The sequence below is a fragment of the Pomacea canaliculata genome, linkage group LG6 (assembly GCF_003073045.1).
Source record: "Pomacea canaliculata isolate SZHN2017 linkage group LG6, ASM307304v1, whole genome shotgun sequence".
Classification (NCBI taxonomy): domain Eukaryota; kingdom Metazoa; phylum Mollusca; class Gastropoda; order Architaenioglossa; family Ampullariidae; genus Pomacea; species Pomacea canaliculata.
Genome location: NC_037595.1, coordinates 726404 through 745667, shown reverse-complemented (window position 1 = coordinate 745667; position 19264 = coordinate 726404). Strand labels below are relative to the sequence as shown.

At 39.7% G+C, this 19264-nt stretch overlaps 2 protein-coding genes across 2 annotated transcripts in view; one reads left to right on the top strand and one right to left on the bottom strand.

Moving 5' to 3' along the window:
* LOC112566584 (ras-related protein R-Ras2-like) overlaps window positions 1-13186 on the bottom strand; it is a 29872-nt gene extending 16686 nt beyond the window's left edge. The window contains exons 1-2 of the mRNA XM_025242820.1: window positions 13013-13186; window positions 9956-10043 (exon numbers count right to left, since the gene is read on the bottom strand). Coding sequence (XP_025098605.1) covers window positions 9956-10043; window positions 13013-13117 — 193 coding nt within the window. The 5' untranslated portion in view covers window positions 13118-13186. The remainder of the gene's footprint in view (window positions 1-9955; window positions 10044-13012) is intronic.
* A 106-nt stretch (window positions 13187-13292) lies between these two features.
* LOC112566579 (inner centromere protein-like) overlaps window positions 13293-19264 on the top strand; it is a 22481-nt gene continuing 16509 nt past the window's right edge. The window contains exon 1 of the mRNA XM_025242810.1: window positions 13293-13448. The gene's annotated coding sequence lies outside the window, so the exon portion shown is untranslated. The remainder of the gene's footprint in view (window positions 13449-19264) is intronic.

Sequence of the window (19264 nt, the reverse complement as noted above, 5' to 3'; positions counted from 1 at the left end):
ATTGTTGTCCCATATATATATAAACTTTATAAACACAACCTCTCCCATTTCCCCCTATTTTTCAGGTTCAGTGGAAGTGGATGGTTAGGTAGGAAGAAATGGAACTTGAACATTTTATTGATTAGGCCCAGGCCCATTTCAAGGGGGGAAGTGACCAACAACAACTATAGCAAGCATACGGATTATAGACTAAAATGTTACTACAATTCTGTAAAATATACCATATTATTATTATGATACATTAAAACAAGACCAGTTGAGAATTGTAACTGGCTGGGATCCAAAGGACATTCATCTATAGAAGTATGTGAGACTGCAGAGGGGAGAAGGATAAGACAGTTACTAATCAGACAATAGTCATAACTTGTATTTCTAACACAAGGATGTTAAGCAATACGATGTACTGAGTCATTCAACATCCTAGTCATGTAGATATTCACGTTCAAACACCAATATTTATCAGAACAGTACATCATGTAACCAGCTTACATTAACATTTGTATGTGATCATTCCTAGATGCAATGGGCTTTAATCTACACCAAAACTTTTCATTTCAAATGCATTACAGCCAAAAGAGGCAAGGCATAGTGTAATTAACATTCTTTTATCTGACTTCAAGAGTGAGAAATGGAAAGGGAAGAATGCTTAAAGTATTTTTTGGGGAATAAAAAGTTTACAAAGATCCATATATTTAGGGCATGCGAGGATAAAATGCTGTTCAGTTTCCGCTGTAACAGGGCAAAAAGGTCAGTTCAAACATTCTGGGTGAGTTACACAATATCGCTGGCATTTAAGTACAGGTATATTATTCTAAATTTTATCAGAGTATCTCTTATGCTTCTGTGTTTCAGCCAGACAAGGTTGTTGTTTTTAAAAATTGTGAGTCTTGAATGTGTCAAATGGGAAATATCTTGAACTATTTTGAATTGCCTCTGCTAGTGGTGACAGTCTACCAGTTTGTTTCAGGATTTAAAAGAAAGATTTTTATCATCTCTAGTATCTTGACATTCCCACACCATGTTTATACAAAAATATAATAAAGTGTAACCATGTTTTCTTCTGTTTGTGTAGTAGTGACAACATTAAAAAGGCTTTCTTCTGGAGTCCTAAGTGGCATCCTTAGCAGACAGAGCCAATATCCAACACACAGCACTGATGCATTGATAAAGTGAGTCTACTGCATTACCCACATGTCAGCATGTTAGGTGTTCTTGTTGTGACTCCTAACAATTTCTTCATTGCAAAGGTATGTACCTTCTCAATACAATGCAACTTTATTGATCCCCAGGAGCTATTCTATCACTACTGGTGTAAAGACCCCATATTTCAGTCGAATACAAATATTGGCTGAATCTGGTAATCAAATAGTTTGAAAGACAGGCTGCCTCACCAATGTGCCATTTCATTTTAAAATACTTATAACTCCTCTCTTTGGCTTTTCAGATATATCTTCTAATGAATATGTAAAAAAAATACCTTGTGGAGAAAACTATAACCAAATATTTGTAAACATTCATAATTTTTAAAGAATTACCAAATTATTATTTTTCAGTTACGTTGTGTATATGTGAGAGGGTATAGGTGTGGATGCATGTTAAATTTCATTTATATGGGTGTGTATGTTTATATATATATATTAACATTATGTTATGTTCACATGTACAAATTATTCTGTGAGCAAAAGAAATATTTCTGTCCTGGATTATACCTGGTACCAACAATAAAGGTTGATTGATTCCCTTCAAGATATAAAACCACAACTTTGAAAGCTCAACACATTTGATTTATCTATGTTGGTTAGGTAGGAAGAGATACAGGGAGGAAAACAAAATGAGGGCAAGGACATGAGATACTACACAGGAGCCACTGAAAGAAAGTAGGTGTTCATGTCTACTGAGCCTATGATTCTGCATAGCCCTGACCACTGTGGCCTGTTTACTGTGGATATGACTGACTACTGTGACCTGTCTATCTCATCCTCACTACTGTGGCCTGTCTATCTAGCCCAGATGTCCTTGCTGGTGTCTAAAAAGAAAGCAGCACCTTAGCCTCAAAATCAGGCCCCCCACCATCCCTGCCCCTAAAGCTGTCTGTATTTAAGAGATGCAATGCCAGAGACCAAGAGGATTGGTTTAGCCAAAATCCAGGAAAAGAGAAAGAACACAATTTTGCTGATGGTTCTGGCAGCAGGTGGTAGCATGACCCTCAGCTTGCAGATGCTGATGGTAGCCATGCTTTGTCAAAGAGGTAGCTGGGAACATGTGAGCAGGGAGCAGTTCCTCTAGCTGTCACAGGTGGGTCTCCTCTGGCTAATCTCACAAGACTCTAGACAAGTCAGGATTTTTACCTTCTCTGGATTGCAGTCTTGGAGGACACTATCCGACGGACACACACATGGGCCAACAGCCAGGTCTGTTTACCTCTGAGCACTTGCAGTGTTACATCTTCCCCACATCAAACACCAGGGATAAACCTATTTTATTTATAAGTTTATTAATTAAAATTTTATTTTAAATTATTTCTGCGTTAAAATGTATGTGTATATGTATGTTAAGAATTTAGTCAATACTGCAGATCTAGCACAGTATATTAACAAATGACTTTGCCTGTTCATAACAGCCACATGCTTGACCTACACATGGTCATACCTAGCACTGTCCACAAACTTCATGGTCCTACCAAAAACTCCACAATCGAGCATAACATCCTCAAGCAGCTCCATGATCATGCCTAACATAACTGATCCATGGTCCTGCCTAGTATTGACAACTCTTCATATTACACCCATCACCCGCAAGTCTTTGCCCACTCAGCCCTAAAACCTTGGTCATTGGATAATGAGGTTTGATCTTTATTGTCACTCTAATGAAATTTATTTTCCCCATGCTAAGCACCAAGTTTGCAGCAGCACTGGGCTCATTTCTTTATCACCGAGGTAGGTATACCAACACCTAGACAAAGACAGCTTTCTTTACCACCAGGGTTCACACTCATCCAGACTTTCTTTTTGCACGTCTGTTCCCCATCACTCAAACTGCACATGCATGCTAATAAATTCTCTATATTACTATATGCATCTTCAAGGCATTGTCAATAATATATTTTGTTGACATTCTCAACCAATAAAGAGGTGACATCTCCTGCACATGAACACGTGGAATGTGTTACTGCCAACTTGTAATTTGTTTCACTTTCACCTCAGAGAAGACCAGGAAGTTTTATACTTTCACACGGTCACTCCTCTCTAACAATGCAAGCACACTAGCAACACCCATATTCTCCAATATATACACACACATATATATTTGTTTGTTTTTTGGTGTTTTATGCCATGCCAGCAACTAAGGCTATATCATGGCAATAAAAGAAGTTTTTACGTTTAAAAGTTTCAGGGTAAATTTCCTCCAGTTATTTAACTTAAAATCAGACCACGATAACAAGTTAACTAGATGTTAAAGAAACAAATGTGGTGTAAAATGGGTGGTGGAGCCCAAAAAGGCCGCCAACAAACCAGAAATTAAATGAGATATATCAGACTTAGATTTGTTGTAAAAGTCCTATCCTTTTTAAAAAAACCACAAATAGCTGCCGATGGGATGGACCTAAATAAAACATATAATGAATTTACTGTATAAAATTGTTGATGAATGGTCTGAAGTTTTGGACAGTTTATGAGAAGGTGTACAACGTTAAGATGTCCCCCACACCAGGGGCAACCTGGTGGTTGTTCCCCTCGCAAGAGGTATCCTTGCGTGGCATATGACACACATATATAGACAGCATTTTCTATAGAAAATCTTTTTAAAACTTGACGCTGAATGGTCTTAATCTCTCAGAGATGTAAGCAGACAGTGCATAATTCTAGTTCTGATATCTAGTCAAGGATCACATTACATTCATGAACTCTGACTGGCCTATCCAACTTCAGTGTTGTATATACTACCTTTCATAATCTCTTCTGTTATTCCATAGTTGTAACATAAGCTGTGTCATAATCTCTGTCTTTCTCTTGCCCTCCTCTGTAGAAAGAGTTATCCTGCATCTAATACACATTAGCAACCATCTCCCCAATACACACAACATTTAACCCAAAATGTACTCACTTTGTATTTGTTAAGGTGAACTGTTATTAAACTGTTATCTTAAAAAAGAACATGCTACGATAGTCCAACCTCTTGTCCACTATGAACATGCTGTGGAAGAGAAACTGGTGTTTAATGCCAAGCCAGCAACCAAAACAAAGCACCCGGCCCTGTAAACAGGTGCCATATGCAGAGCAAGAACAGGGTACCTAAGACAAGACCTGAACCAACAAAAGCAAATCAGCACTGTGTTGCACTATGACATGGACAAGTCCTAGTGGTCCCTCTAGGTGCTAGCTCCTAATGCTTACAGTGTCCAGAGATTATGTGCAAAAACATTTCTTCCCTTTCCTGTTCTTTCCCTCTAAGACTACATTACAAAGAACATATTTATCTCCCCAACCACAAACAGGTTGCTTCCTTGAAATGTTAAAAGGACTGGTGTAACAAGATACCTCAGCAAAGCTGTCTTTGGATGTTACATCAAGAATTTGTCATTCATTAACAGTTTTAGTTCTTCTCCACCCTACAATCCCACATTTGCTTAAACATGAGGTCTTAAGTTCATTAGAAAGACATACAAACTGATAAGAAATAGCTATTAAGTAAAATATTTCTTGACAAAAGTTAGTAAAAAAGGAAAAATCTCTAAATATATACACAATACTACTCAATGTTTCCAATTCATATACACTGCCGGGTGTGTCTGTAAATCCTATAAAGGTGGGTCAGTCAGTTGGCAATTTCCAATTAAGAAGTGGTGAGTGAAGCATTAAAATCTAATGTGGACTGAGCCCAGTAAACACAAATGAAGGCCACATGTGAAAGTATACTGCAACCCTTTGTAAAGTACTTATGGTCTTCTAAATAGTTCTTTGTTCTTAATAAGTTAAGTGTAATGCAAATCCTCCCCACATTTTAAAAATCCTTCCCACAGTGTATTTTTACTTTATCAAGCAGTCTGTAGTGGATGCTCAGTCACATTCTTGTGATGTAATACATTTCAAATAAAAATCCAATCAACACAACTGTAGCTGATGGAGGCATAAAAGGGGCAGTGGGATGACACTTCAGGAACATGAAACACTACTCACTGCCAACTGTGTGAAGAGACCAGGATCTGAGTGTACCTAAACATAGGCCAGGAAGTCACTCCCCACACCCTCCTCTCCAGCCTGCCACTGCTACATTGCCCTGACAAGTTTCATACCCCCACTTCCCAAACTTTTTTTCCCCCGAGGTGCCTGCTATTTGCTGAGATGCCTTAAATAAAAAGTGCTCTCTCTTTCTCTGCCTATCACTACAGCTATTAAAAGCTGTCATAGTTATCAGAATAGTCTGAATAATAATAGCGATCTGCCTTCACTTTCCCATCATCAGAATGTTATGAACATCACCAATTATACCAAAGTATTGCTGCCCAAAACATACGCCACTACCATTACACTGCCCACATACTAGACTGTATGTTATCTACACAATAATGTCATTATAACACTACTTATCATCCAGTCTTCCTATGCTGTCACCTTAACAGCTATCTGCCATATTGATAACCCTGTCAGCTACATTAGTAATTATCACAATGTACAAGATATAAACATGAAAATGTATTACAAAATGTTGCAAAACTAATTCAATCCAAGTCAAAGCACAGTTGACTCAGTGTACAATTGGGTCCCACTCCTCTCAAAATGTAGCCAAGTCAATTTAATACCAGATGCAGAATAACCAAGTGGTCACGATGTAACAATGGCAACTGATTATCATCAATAAAACTGACAGCTAGTTTGTAGTCCTGGTACCATGCTACTGTTAATAAGATTGCCAGTTTATAGTTCTGGCAACTCATTATTGTCGATAAGTTTGCCGTATCAAAAATTTGGTTGATACTTGTTTATCAACACCAAGTTTACCTGCAGGGCTCTACATTTAGGGGCAGCTGTGAAATGACAAAATTTCAAGCAGTATCCTTTATGCTGCACATCAAGACAAGTTCCTGGAGACAGGCAGCTAGGCTCCTCTAAAAGAATGGGACAGTATGCTACACTGTAGGAAGTTGTTTCCCTCTAAAAGAAGAAAGCAAAAACATATCACAGTACATGGCTTGCCTGACTGCCACAGCCTCCAGAAGCATGTCCATTATTTTATTAGACACTCATCTTCCTTGGACACTGGCATGTGACTGATGCCGACTTCTAATCATTTTAAATCACTGTAATGCCAAACATCTGCGCCCTGCAATTCAAGAGATGAACAGCAGACTGGCAGAAAATAAGGCCTGAGTACTCACTTCCTTCTGCCATCCTCCTCACCCAGTGAACAGCAGACACAACACACCTTTGTTTAGGTGAGCAGGGAGAGGAGGAGGTGTGTCAGAGTTGAAGACAGCACAGGGCTAGGTACCTCCCTCCCTCTCCATCTTCAGCCACATTTACTCTTCTTTCCCTCCATCTTCAGCCAGACTGTGCAACTCATCTTTCTCTCCAGGTCAGTATTAGCAAAGGCTACTTCCAAAATTCAACCTTCTCTACATGTGTGCCTGGCCGTTTGATCTGCACCATACATTATCTTCCTTTAAAAAGGGATCTGCCCAATGGTACCAGCTACTACTATGTACTCTTCACAGGGCTCTCCCCCTCCCCCCATATGACCTAAAGATACAAGTCTCCTTTCCTCAACACCCACACTGCCAGTGGTCGGCCTGCTTGCCCCTGATAACTTACAGACAGGAAAGGCCTTCAGCTAGCTGCTTTGTTCAGATCACTGCTAGATAATTCTGTGTCTGTGTGTGAGAGAGAGAGAGGTGTGTCACCCTGCTGAATGTAATAGTTTCAGCTTAGGGCAAATACCTATTTTAGAAATAGTGCTGCAGAAAGTTATAAACATGTGCTTTAAATTTTCAAGGTAAATAAAATTTCATACTAGCAAAAATGTGTTTTAAAGATAGTACAATGTATATTATAATAAAGACTAAGGACTGGTTGTGTACATAAAGAAGCATGAAAGTGCATGGGCAAACTCCTGTTTAGTGCTGCTCTTGGGAAGGAAAAAGCTGGCTGACAAAGAACTTGATTGTGAGATGAGCAGCGACTCCTGTTTTCTGATGCTGAAAATATTAAATTTGTCTTGAAAGAGAACTTTGCAGCAAGACATTCGGGCAAACCCTGATCCACTAATTACAGTGACATAGTCAAGCACTTTGAATACAAATGACAGTTGAATACAAGTCAACTGTTGTGGCACCTCCAATATCACCCTAGGCCCCCCTAAAGTCCTTGTCATGCTAACAATGAGCTCCTATGAAGCAGCACATGAAGAAGATGGTCCACCACTGAGTTAATATGTTTTCTTAAACTATGGCAGTATCCTTAAAAGCTCAGTGCACTCTTCCCTTCAACATACTACAGACAACATGGACTGCACAAAGACTAAATCTTCAGGCTCATTTGGATATCTTTTTTTCAAGTACAAATGAACAGCACTGCATTTAGCAAGAAAATGTATTGCATGACAGTTACCACATTCTACCATAATGAACTGGTGGATCAGTATCTATGTTAGATTATACAAAACATTATTCGATACAGATGTTAAGAATGTAAGCTCTTTCCCTTCTCTCTCAGTCAATAACATTCTTATTTTTACACACAGGACCAGCACAAGCACAAAACATTAGAAATTCTAACAGCTGATTTTTTGTTTGGAGGGTGGGGCAAGTTGGGAGTGATGCACAAAAATGAAATTATGGCTAGTGATTTTGCACTCGAAATGATAAACTTCTCTTAGCCCCATGAAGCAGTGAACTGCAGTTTTCCAGTCCCATGCTGGAGCAAGTCTTGAGCCCGAGACCTTTTGATCCAAGTCAGGTGCATAAACCACAGGACTAAGAATCACTCCCAACTTCAATCTCCTTATTACACCGGCTCTAGTGATCAACAAACCATGTTATTACACCAGGGAGAGAAATTGGTGCTTTAGGCCCAGCCATCAATTAAGGCTATATTGTGGCAAAGCAGCCAGCCCTGTCAACAGATCCCACATACAGAGAAAGAAGAAAATCCTCAGAATGAGATCTGAAGCCAGGACAGCCAATCCTCATTGTATTGGTGACAGCCGTTAATGGTTGCACCACCGGACCGTTCACATTACTACAGTCCTAGAGACCAGCTAACTACATTATTACATCAGTCCTAGAGACTAGTTATTACACCAGTTCTAGTGACAGCAAATCATCTTACTACATCAGTCAACCATATTATTACACCAGTTCTAGTGACAGGAAATCAACTTACTACACTAGTTCTAGCTGCTATAGTTATTAAAAGTATGTCTGAATACTGAAATATACCTGTCTCCTCCATTTCACATTTCTCTGTGCCAAAGACTGAAACATAACATAGACCTGAAGATACAGTCACTGACACTGGGGCTAAAAGTCTGCACCAATTTTGACAGCTGACTAGTGCTAGATTCCAGGTCTTCCTGTGACCTTACATCACATCACTGAGCATTTCCTCTAACCTTTGTACCTTTTCCTGCCCTGTACAATGAGATGAGCCCCTGTAATTACTGTGAACTGTGTACCTTTTCCTGCCCTCTACAATGAGATGAGCCTCTGTAATTGTTGTGAACTGTGTACCTTTTCCTGACCTGTACAATGAGATGAGCCGATGTAAATTTGTCACCTCTGTACATCTGTCCAGTTTCTCTAAATGCTGGGCAGTAGCTTTGTTGATACCACTGGTATCCAGACTTTCCAAAATAAATAAAAATGGCTCTCTGATTATTACCACTTTTACTAAACCACAACATAAAAAATACAGTGCAAAACAAAGCAAAGACATGATTCATAATGTGAGATTTGTAGCACCATGTTTTCCTCACAGCCCATGTAAAAATCAACCTGTTGTGGAGTAAAGCATTTCTTCAGGAATCTTAATTTGTAATACAATATTTAAGCTTAAAGGTAAAAATATTACTTCACTCCCTCCTGCATGTTTACAACATCTTTTAGCATCTTCATTCAGCATCAGGGTAAAATATGTCTCATGGATATCTTGGTCTATGGATGCCATTCAGCAGAAGAATGACCTGGCACAGTTAACTTCACAAAGAGAATCACAAGAATTTTGTCTGTGTTTTGTTTTGAGTTTGTAATGTGCAGAGAGCCTGACTGGCTGGGACAGTGTGCTATAGAAGCTTACATCATTATTAAATAAAAAATAAATCCCAAAATCTAAAAGCCTGCATGTGATTAATCTGCAGAGACAATACTGACCATTGCAGTTGTAAAACCAGTAAACCCAGACAAAACAAAGACATTTACAGCAAGTACCAAAGAACACTAAGCCATGAGCAGTATGTAAGAACAAGTCTCAGGTTCTTCCACACTAATGTCAGTCAAGTCCATACTTTCATATGCAAGCCAGACCTGCAGACACATTGAGCCTGGACCACAAGTTACAAGTTTTTAACAAGAAATGTCTTCATCAGAGCCTATGTATCAGGTGGCCAGAGCAAATCTCCAGCCAAAAGATCTCGAACTTTTCCAAGTAAGACCCTTTGTTAAATCCAACCAGAAAAAAAGGGTCAAGTACCATCCAGCCATCACTACACTGAAACATCCAGGGGAAACAAAAGTGAGACACCAGGCTCATGGCCCAGAAGATTGACAGTTGAAGACACAGGGTGGAGATCGACAGTATTTACAGGACTGACTACCATACTTGGACTGGAGTAAGAGGAGAAAGACTGTATCTGGGTGAATTAATGGTGATGAACATCACCCTGGCCCTTTACACACACATACACACAATGCACTCTAAACATAAAAAAAAATTATACAAATATTGTGAGTTACTATACTTACTGTCCAATCTGGCAACAACCTCATCAATGACACATTGCTTTGTGTAAGAATCTTCAATGGTGGGGTCATAGTCCGTCACAAAGTAAGACTGCAACGAAACACATCCAATAAGAAAAAATATGATCTGTCTAAGTTTATCTAAAAAGAGCAATGTTTTAATAATGTTTTGATATAAATACACCAACAGTAATAGAATGCATGATGCATATATAATAACAGGTTGATAAACAGCTTCATCTACAAGAACTGATTCTGACAATCAGCAAAAAAAAAAAAACAAACAAAAAACAAAAAAAAAAAACAAACAAAAACAGGGACAATATATATATAATACATCTTTATCATCCACTTCTCTCCACAACAGAGATGTAAATTCTTTCTGTGTTGGGAGTATTAGAGTATAAAGTAATAAACTAAACAAAATACTGTTATACCTTTCACACCCACACAGTAACACCTACTCAAACTCCCCAATCACCATTGTCGGCAGCACACCATGGTTAGTAATACACTAAGAAAACAAGGTTTATTTGCTAGTCTTGTTAATGAGTACGATTGTAGCTGGAAAGAAGGACTTGGCAAAAGCACTATCCTTGGCAACCAGTTGTTTTCATCTATGGCCAAACAGTAGCATCTGGAAATGGTGTGGCTGATAGCTTCTAACCTCACAGGCCTTGTATACAGACTACCTAATGGTCTTTGCTGAAAGCCAGTGATCTTTCAGACAGTCTTAACCACCCTCTTCAAATAGGCTTTACCCTTCATGCGATATATAAAGGCCAGAGCTACTGACTCCAAATTTCCTCAGTTTTTTCTGCATGAACAGATACTAATGTATCTTCCCAGAAATGATGATGGTGTTTTTCATGGAAGTATAGTTTGCTGTCTACCTAACTGAGGTACCTAAAACTTTGCACTTGTGTCACTGCCAATAACCACAGCTGTAGGGATAGGTTGATGTTTCCTTCTATCAAGGAACAGATTTTTAGTTTTACAAACACTGAGCACCAGAGAGTTTTCTTTAAAGCATGAATTTAATTTTTTAACCTGAAATAACTCATTAGTGAGTCGTCATCCTTGAGCTGAGCAAACAACAATAAGGCTCAACTGGAGAAATCTCTTCAGACTTTGTTGGTGTAAATAAAGAAGACTATCAGAGACAAAACACATTTCTACAGTGTTCTTGTATTTATGATCAGACTGTTTGAGACTGTACCCCACAATAGAATATGGGAAGAAAATGCTTACTAGGTGGTTCATGTAATATGCAAATTATTAAGCCCAGGCTTTCTGAGGCTATACTGCTTCCTGTTTGGTAATGGTACAGTCATCTCTGATACAGCAGGTCACAGGTGGCAGAGCATAAGTGACCTCCTACAAGAGACCCACAGGACTAATCACACTGACAGCAGCTGACTGGTGAATCTTATAACCATAGTACTATACAGTATATAGAGTACAACCATGACATATGGCAATACCCTCAACTTGAGCACAACCCATATGTTAGTCCCTCTTTATACAAATCATACACTGTGCAGATCTAGTGCTTGACAATTGTTCTAGGTACAGGACCTTGAGCAAACACTGTGCATGTCTATTGTTTTTCAATTGCTCTATTTGTGTTCTCTGATCTCAAGTGCTGAGCACTTGTCCTGATGTTAGCATGACTGTTCTATAAAAGCCTTTACTGTTCAACTGTTGCACAAAAAATATTGCTAAACGTGTAAATATAAATATTTCTCATCATATGTCCTTTTTTCTAAATCTGTTTGGTTAATCTATTCAGTATGTTGAACAATAAGTTTACTTGATGAGAAACAAATGCTGCAGTGGCCATAACAATTTACATAAAAGTATCAATTTTAGTTATGGTAACTTTCTATATTCATTACAATTTGTGTGGTGTTGCTATTAAAAAATAGTTACTGTAAACTTTTTGGTGCTCACTGATTACATAGCAGACATCAGCAGTTTTGCAAATCTGCAATGCCAAAAATTCATCACAATGAGGTTGTAATACAGTGTCACAGCCACCATGTGCTTTAAATGATTTTGCACCAAATTCTTTAGCAATTATCTTGCTCATTTCTATTGAGGATTTTATATTTCAGTTAATTGTCTACAGTTTCTATCTGCAAAAAAGTGAATTAACTGACCCCTCATTAAGAAATGAGACATGCAGTATTTTATCTAAAAAATCCTTCAAGTGATAAATTTTAATACTGTTTTTAAGTCCGAAGAGAGGAGACTATGGTTTGATAAGTCCAACATAAGAACACACTCTTCTGATGCTTGCTTATAAGTCCAAAATGAGAACAGACTGCATTTGATACTACCTGATAAATATCTAAAAATACTTTTTTTTAAAAAGTTCAGTCCTTCCATGAATTAATATGTATTCAAACAAAAGATACATATGCAGGCAAAACATGTACACATAAGCAGACATCTTTGTTCTTCATAATCAGCAGCTATTGAAAATTTACACAGAGCAAAAGTGAGTATGTATGTATAATACTATCCTTTCAAAATGATTTCCACTCAACAGTTTAATGATTTTTTAGTTCATTTGCCTTTGAATTTTCAAAGTAAAAACTGACTAATGATAACTCCATTGACTTTGTCACTAACAATACTTCTATTAATAAATGTACTAAGATCCTATGTAAATCTATCATTACCAGAACAATGGTAAGACACGTATTAATATACTACAAACTAGCTGTCATTACTAGGACTTATGGTAATACATGTACCAATACACCATATACACACACTCGGTCTGAGGCCTAACACAGTACTTAACACCATTGTCTGCTACAAACAGAATTCAGAAATGTGACATCACTAATAAATATCCTCTAGCTTCACTCAACAGTTTTAGTTCAAGCTGTAAATATTGCTTGTTTCTGTTGTCCTTCTAATCCGAATGCTCTTGTAATTTGTGACGAGGGTTTTCCGGCTGCAGCATTAGCCTGCAGAAGTTGTCTGCTGTTTCTTGATCTTCTAGCTGCAACGACCGCTAAATCAATTATTTTGAGCAGTAATACATACCTGAATAAACTGAATGGTTAAGGCACTTTTTCCAACGCCTCCTCCACCTACTACAACCAGCTTATAACTTTGGCTGTAGCCTCCAGCATCATTTGTTCGGGACATTATGCACCCACCCAGTCAACTTACTGAATGAGTGCCTTCACCTCCAGTAATGGCGAAATGCGAAACTATCACAAATATTCCTACGGCCTTCCACAATGCAGTTACAAATGTAAAGTTGAAGTATAACTGTCTTTTACAAGTAAATGCTCACCAACCTGTGGAAATGTTTTTTAACAATTGTTGGGAAACCAGCTCTGCTACATCTACAGGAAGTGGATTGTGATTGGTCAACAGCATGACACGAAATTTGAATGGCGGATAGTTGGCGTTTTGTGTGTACTATTCATTGTGATACAAATCTCCAACTATAGTATTACCCTTCACGTCAAAGGTAAGGTTATACGCATCCATGTTTAGATTTTATGCTAGCAATATGTGGACTATGATACGCCTTTGAAAACAACAAACTGTGATGATTTTGACGTGCGTTCGTTAATCGTTGCCTGTTTACCCGCGACGCGGCTCATCCCAAGTTGTAGGTAAATACCCAAACTTCGATCTGTTGAACGCACCTGTATATAAGCCGCACTCACTAATTATTTAAGTCTCTACTTTATTCACAAATAAGCCGTACTGGTTTATGAGCCGCAAATATGTAAAACTTCTTCAATGGTCTAGTGAGCCCTAGTCGATCGCCTTCAGCTTGAAAGAATTTCGTCTCGTTTTCGACATGATGAGGGTGTGCGCCGGAGCAAACGATCTGAATGCCTCAATTGTATGTAACTTTGATTTTAAAAATGTGAACAGTTAACACTTGAACATGGAGCTCATCGAAAAATTAATCGGAATCGGAAAAATCCCGAAACAAACAAGCCACATCGCTGTTTAAGCCGCAGGGCTAAAGACTTGGGGAAAAGGTCGCAGGTTATGGTCCGAAATTTACGGTACAGGCAGTCCTCGACTTACGACGTTGTTCCGTTCCTACGTCGCGTCGTAAAGCGAATTTCGCTGTAAGTCGGAACATACATACATAATGTATGCAAATAACATACTGTAAGCACTTATCCTATCCTAACACAGTAATTATTAAAAAAACAAAAACAAATATAAAATACGTTTAATAATAAAATGAAACTCGAAATTCACGTTACGCCGTTTACGACGCAAAAGCCCTTAAGTGGAAACAAGGCTTTATGCAGTAAATGGGAGATGTGTTGTAACCAAGAAACATAACTCAGGGCTGACATAACCCAAGGACTGCCTATATAATGTACCTCTTCCATAGAAACGTGCGTAAATAACATTATAGTGCTCCAAACGTAAAGAAAAGTTGCCCAAAGTATTTGAAAACGTAGACAAGTTGGTGTCGTGGGGCTGAAGATGTAAAAAAGTTGAGGTCTGACCAGATGTAATGATGTCGATAGACATTATTTTTCTTACAACCACATCCTAATTTTACTCAAAATTCAGATGGAAAAGTATTTGTCAGCCTTTGTTCCATGCTTTGTTAAATGCAAAAGTTTCTTTTCACAAAGAGTCATTGCAAATTGGAACTCAATGCCCACTAATTTTGAATATGCACCAAAATTTAAATAGCTTCAAGAACTCTTTAAGAAGAATAAGAATTCGTTTATTGGCCAAGTGATACTGCACTCAGAATATGACTTGATGGAAGAGTAATCAAGCCTATGCATTTTATTATTATTATTATTTGATGCCGAATTTCTTCAGCTGGTGGAGAAAGTAAAGATGTTGACCCTTCTTCGTAGTCTATCTATCTAATCCTCTTCGTGCATCAGGTTGCACACAAGGCCTCAACCAGAGTCCGCCACCGATGTTGATCGGCTGAAACCCGCTCTAGGTGACCCCATGTCCAGCCCTTTCCTTTCATCTCCCTTTCCACTGTTCTTCTCCGAGTTTCCTTTGGGCGGCCTCTTTTTTTCTTCAGCCGTCTGGAGTCCATCGTAGGGCGACTCTGGAGAGGTCTGCTGTCTGCTGGCGGAGCATATGCCCAATCCATTGCCAACGCCTTCGTTGAACCTGCGTGGTGATGGTCTCGGTTTCAGGTCTTCGGTGGAGTTCTTCGTTGGTGATGGTATTTGGCCAAAAGATGTTAAGTATGCGCCTGAGGCATCTTTTTTGGAATACTTCAAGCTTGTTACTGATGGTTTTGGTCATCTTCCATGATTCTGATCCGTAAAGGAGGGTGCTGATCACATTTGACTTGAAGATTCTCAGCTTGATCTTCTGACTGATGTTTTTTGCCTTCCATGTGCTCCTGAGTGAGGCGAAGGAGTGGCTGGCTTTCGCCAGTCGGGCTCGAATCTCCACCTCCGCATCCCCAGTGTTTGACACTTTGGACCCAAGATAGGTGAAACTGTCAACTTCCTCAATCTCTTCTCCATTTAGTTTGATGCTGTCTTGGACTCTGGCGTTCACTCTCATACTTTTCATTTTCTTTGCACTGACCTTCAAGCCAAGGTTTCCAGCTGATTCTGAGAAGGCATTTGTTTTTTCCTGCATGTCTTGGTGGCAATGCGACAACAGGGCAATGTCAGCAGCAAAGTCCAAGTTTTCCAGCGTTGTTGTTGCTGTCATAGTCATGGTCCATCTGATCCCTCTCCTCTCACTGTCGGTGGAAGTCTTCATGATCCAGTCATGATGGCCAGGATGAAGAGGAACGGCGACAGAACGCAGCCCTGCTTCACCCCAGTACTGACGTTGAAGGAGTCTGTGAGCTCCGTGTCACAGACAACCTGGGATTTGAAATCACTGTACAGCATTGCAATGACCTGAACAAGTTTTGCAGGGACTCCGTAATGCCTCAGGATCTTCCATAAGGACTCACGGTGGATGCTGTCAAAAGCCTTCTCCAGGTCGATGAAATTGATGTACAGCAGTGTGTTCCACTCGTTGCTCTGCTCCAGATTCTGTTGCGGAATGAAGATGTGTTCAGAGCAGGATCGCCCAGGGCGAAATCCTGCTTGCTGTGGTCGGAGGTCTTTCTCAAGAGTTGTCGTCAGTCTTGACAGAACAATCTTGCTGAAGACAATCTTGCTGGTGAGGGAAAAAAGTGTTATGCCCCTCCAATTATTGCAGTCTCCAAGATCTCCTTTCTTTGGTAATTTGAAGATGAGCCCTGTTTTCCACGCAGTATGGGAGCTGTCACATTCACATCTGCTTTCAACATCTCTGCTGTGATTCCATCTGCCCCTGATGCTTTGCCGCTCTTCATTGTCTTGATTTCTGCTGTCACTTCTTCCAGGCTTGGCGGGTCTGTGCAGATGTCAAGGTCTGTAGCTGCTGGCTGGATGTCTGCAAGCTGAGGGGGGGTCTGGTCTGTTCAGAACTGACTCAAAATGCTCTCTCCAGCGCTGTAGTTTTCCTGTTTCTCCCTCTGTAACATTACTGTTCATGTCTTTCACTGGCACATCACTGTTCTTAAACCCGTTGTTTAGCTGTTTGTTTATCTTGTACAGTGTCTTCAAGTCATTTTTCCTTGCTGCTATTTCAGCTTCAGTTGCCAATGTCTCTATGTAGACTCTTTTGTCAGTTTTAGTCATCTTCTTTACGTCTTTGCTTAGTTTTGTATATCTTTGTCTGTGTTGTTCTTTCATGAGTTCAGATCTAGTGCTGTTGATTTTTTGTTTGGCTGACTTTCTCTCGTCTATCTTTTTCCATGTCTCTTCTCTGATCCACTGTTCTTTCTTGTTTCGTTGGAAGCTCAGTATTTTCTCTCCTGTTTCCTGTAAGACTCGATTGAAGTTGTCTATGGTCATCTCTTGTTGGTCTCCTAGAGCCTGGAACCTGTTCTTTACTTCCATAGCAAAGGCCCGTTTGGTGGCTGGATCTTTCAGTTTGCCGGAGTCCACTCTCTGCTGACGTGCCTGTTTTCCTCGCGATCGACTTAGCTTCAGAGAAACTGCGGCTATCGCAAGAGTGTGGTTACTGGCAACGTCTGCTCCTCTGTAGGCTCTGACATCTTGAAGTGAGCTCCTCCATTTTCGGTTGATGATGACATGGTCTATCTGGTTCTTTGTGATCCCATCTGGTGATGCCACGTTGTCTTATGGATGTCTTTGTGTTGGAAGAGTGTGCCTCCAATCAGTAAGTTGTTTTTTTCACAAAAGTCTGCCAGTCTCCCTCTGTTGTCATTGATGGTTCCAATTCCATGCTTGCTCATGACATGCTCGCTGCAGGTGTTGTCACTTCCCACCTTGGCATTGAGGTCGCCGATGATGAGCAACATGTTGTGGGCTCGAATGCTCTCCGAGGCTGCCTGAAACTGATCGTAAAAAGCATCCTTGTCTTCTGCCTCTGAGTCATTTGTTGGTGCATAGCAAGCTAGCACTGTCAGCTTGGTGTACTTTGAATGGAATCTTGCTCTCAAAAGTCCATAAGGCTTCCATTCCAGCAGTGCCTTTTCCATTTTCTTGTTGAGGAGTAGAGCTACTCCTTCAGAGTGCTGAGCGTCTGATGGTATGTCCTGACTCTAGTCTTCTCTTTCCGGTGCTGGTCCATCTGACCTCACTGACTTACAGGATGTGCAAGTTGTAGTTGTCAAACTCCTTGACTAGTTGGAGCATCCAGCCAGTCTGGTACAAGGTCTGGACGTTCCAGCACCCCACCCTCAACTTTTGCCTCGGCTTCAGTGAATCCACTGTCGGGGCGCCAGCTTCCTCTCGGGTTTGGCTGTTGTCCATCATAAGTCCAGTCACCTGGCATGCTTCATTACCTCCGCCAACTGTAGCGAGTATTCTGGTATTGGTTTCTGTAACATCTATTTTTTACATGGTCAGGTTGTTAGCCCTACCACAACCTAATTGACCTCTAGGTCAGTGGTTCTCAAAGTGTGGTCCGCGGACCACTAGTGGTCCCCGGGCATAAGTCAGGTGGTCCGCGGCTGACAGTCGTCATATGTCAGCAAAGTGATGTTTAAAGTGATGCATTCCTTGCATTAACATTTTAATTACAAAGAACGAGGTAGGTAGTTTTATGTCAACTTATTACTATATTACTTATACAAAAGGACATTTAGTTTTGAATTAAAATGAAACAAATGCGGCAATTTAAATTTGAAATTCATAGTACAGACTGATTTTTAGGCCTTGGTGGTCCGCCATACTTTTTACTTAGGCCTTGGTGGTCCGCCATAGCTTTTACTTAAGTAAAGTGGTCCGCGGTCCGAAAAACTTTGAGAACCACTGCTCTAGGTGAGGTGTCCACCTTAGTCGCCTCTTACGACATGCCTGGCTGGATGGCAGGGACCCTATTCTTACAATGCTTGCTAGGCAAGCATACCCCGGGGTCCCACAGGAGCTTCTTCATAGTGGAAACCACATTTACTCCTTAGCTCTAATCATCTGAGATAAAAGTCCAAAATTTGTCAAACTATTTTATGATTTTGATGGTTAGCACTATGTATATTGTCAGCTTTTGAAAACTCAAACCCAGACAATATTTAAGTGATTTTTAAGAGGGGATGTAAATAGGCCATGAGCGCTAGATAAATGATAGCCAATTTCTACTACTGTAATAATAATGCAAAATTTGTAAAGTGCATGTTCACACTCATAAAGATCATGGTCTTAGCGCCTAAGAACAACAACAATACATAGACAGCATATAAAGGAGAGGAAAACAAACGAATAACACATGAACTAAGAAAGAATAAACAACAGTAATAATGATGAATAAAAACAAGTACAGTAAACACAAAGAGAAACCAAATCACAAGAACTGAGATTATGATGATAAAGACAAGCAGGGAAGGGTGTGAAAAAGGACTAGCATGGTGGGAAAGGGTGTTAGGAGTAATGTTTACAAAAGAGGTGCATTTTCAGTGCACTGTTACTCCTACTGACTGATACAGAGGACTCATCCTATATAACATTGTGAAAACCCCTTTGCATTTTATGGATAGAAAACCATTTTAAAAAATATCAGATATAAACCCATCCCGCTTAATCAGTTTGGAAAATACAAGGGCCTATGGTATGTCATCACCTGCATGACCACACAATACCTAAGCCAGCAGTGCATGTTGGTCAAGAAGTCAAATGTGTCAAGGCATAAAGACAGGCCATGAATAGCCTAAGCATTATTTGTAAAATAAAATACAATTCTTTATCATACTATAGTAGAAGTCTAGGTTACTAGTCAATTTAACCATTTACCAATTCGTTCACACAAAATCACAGGCTGATC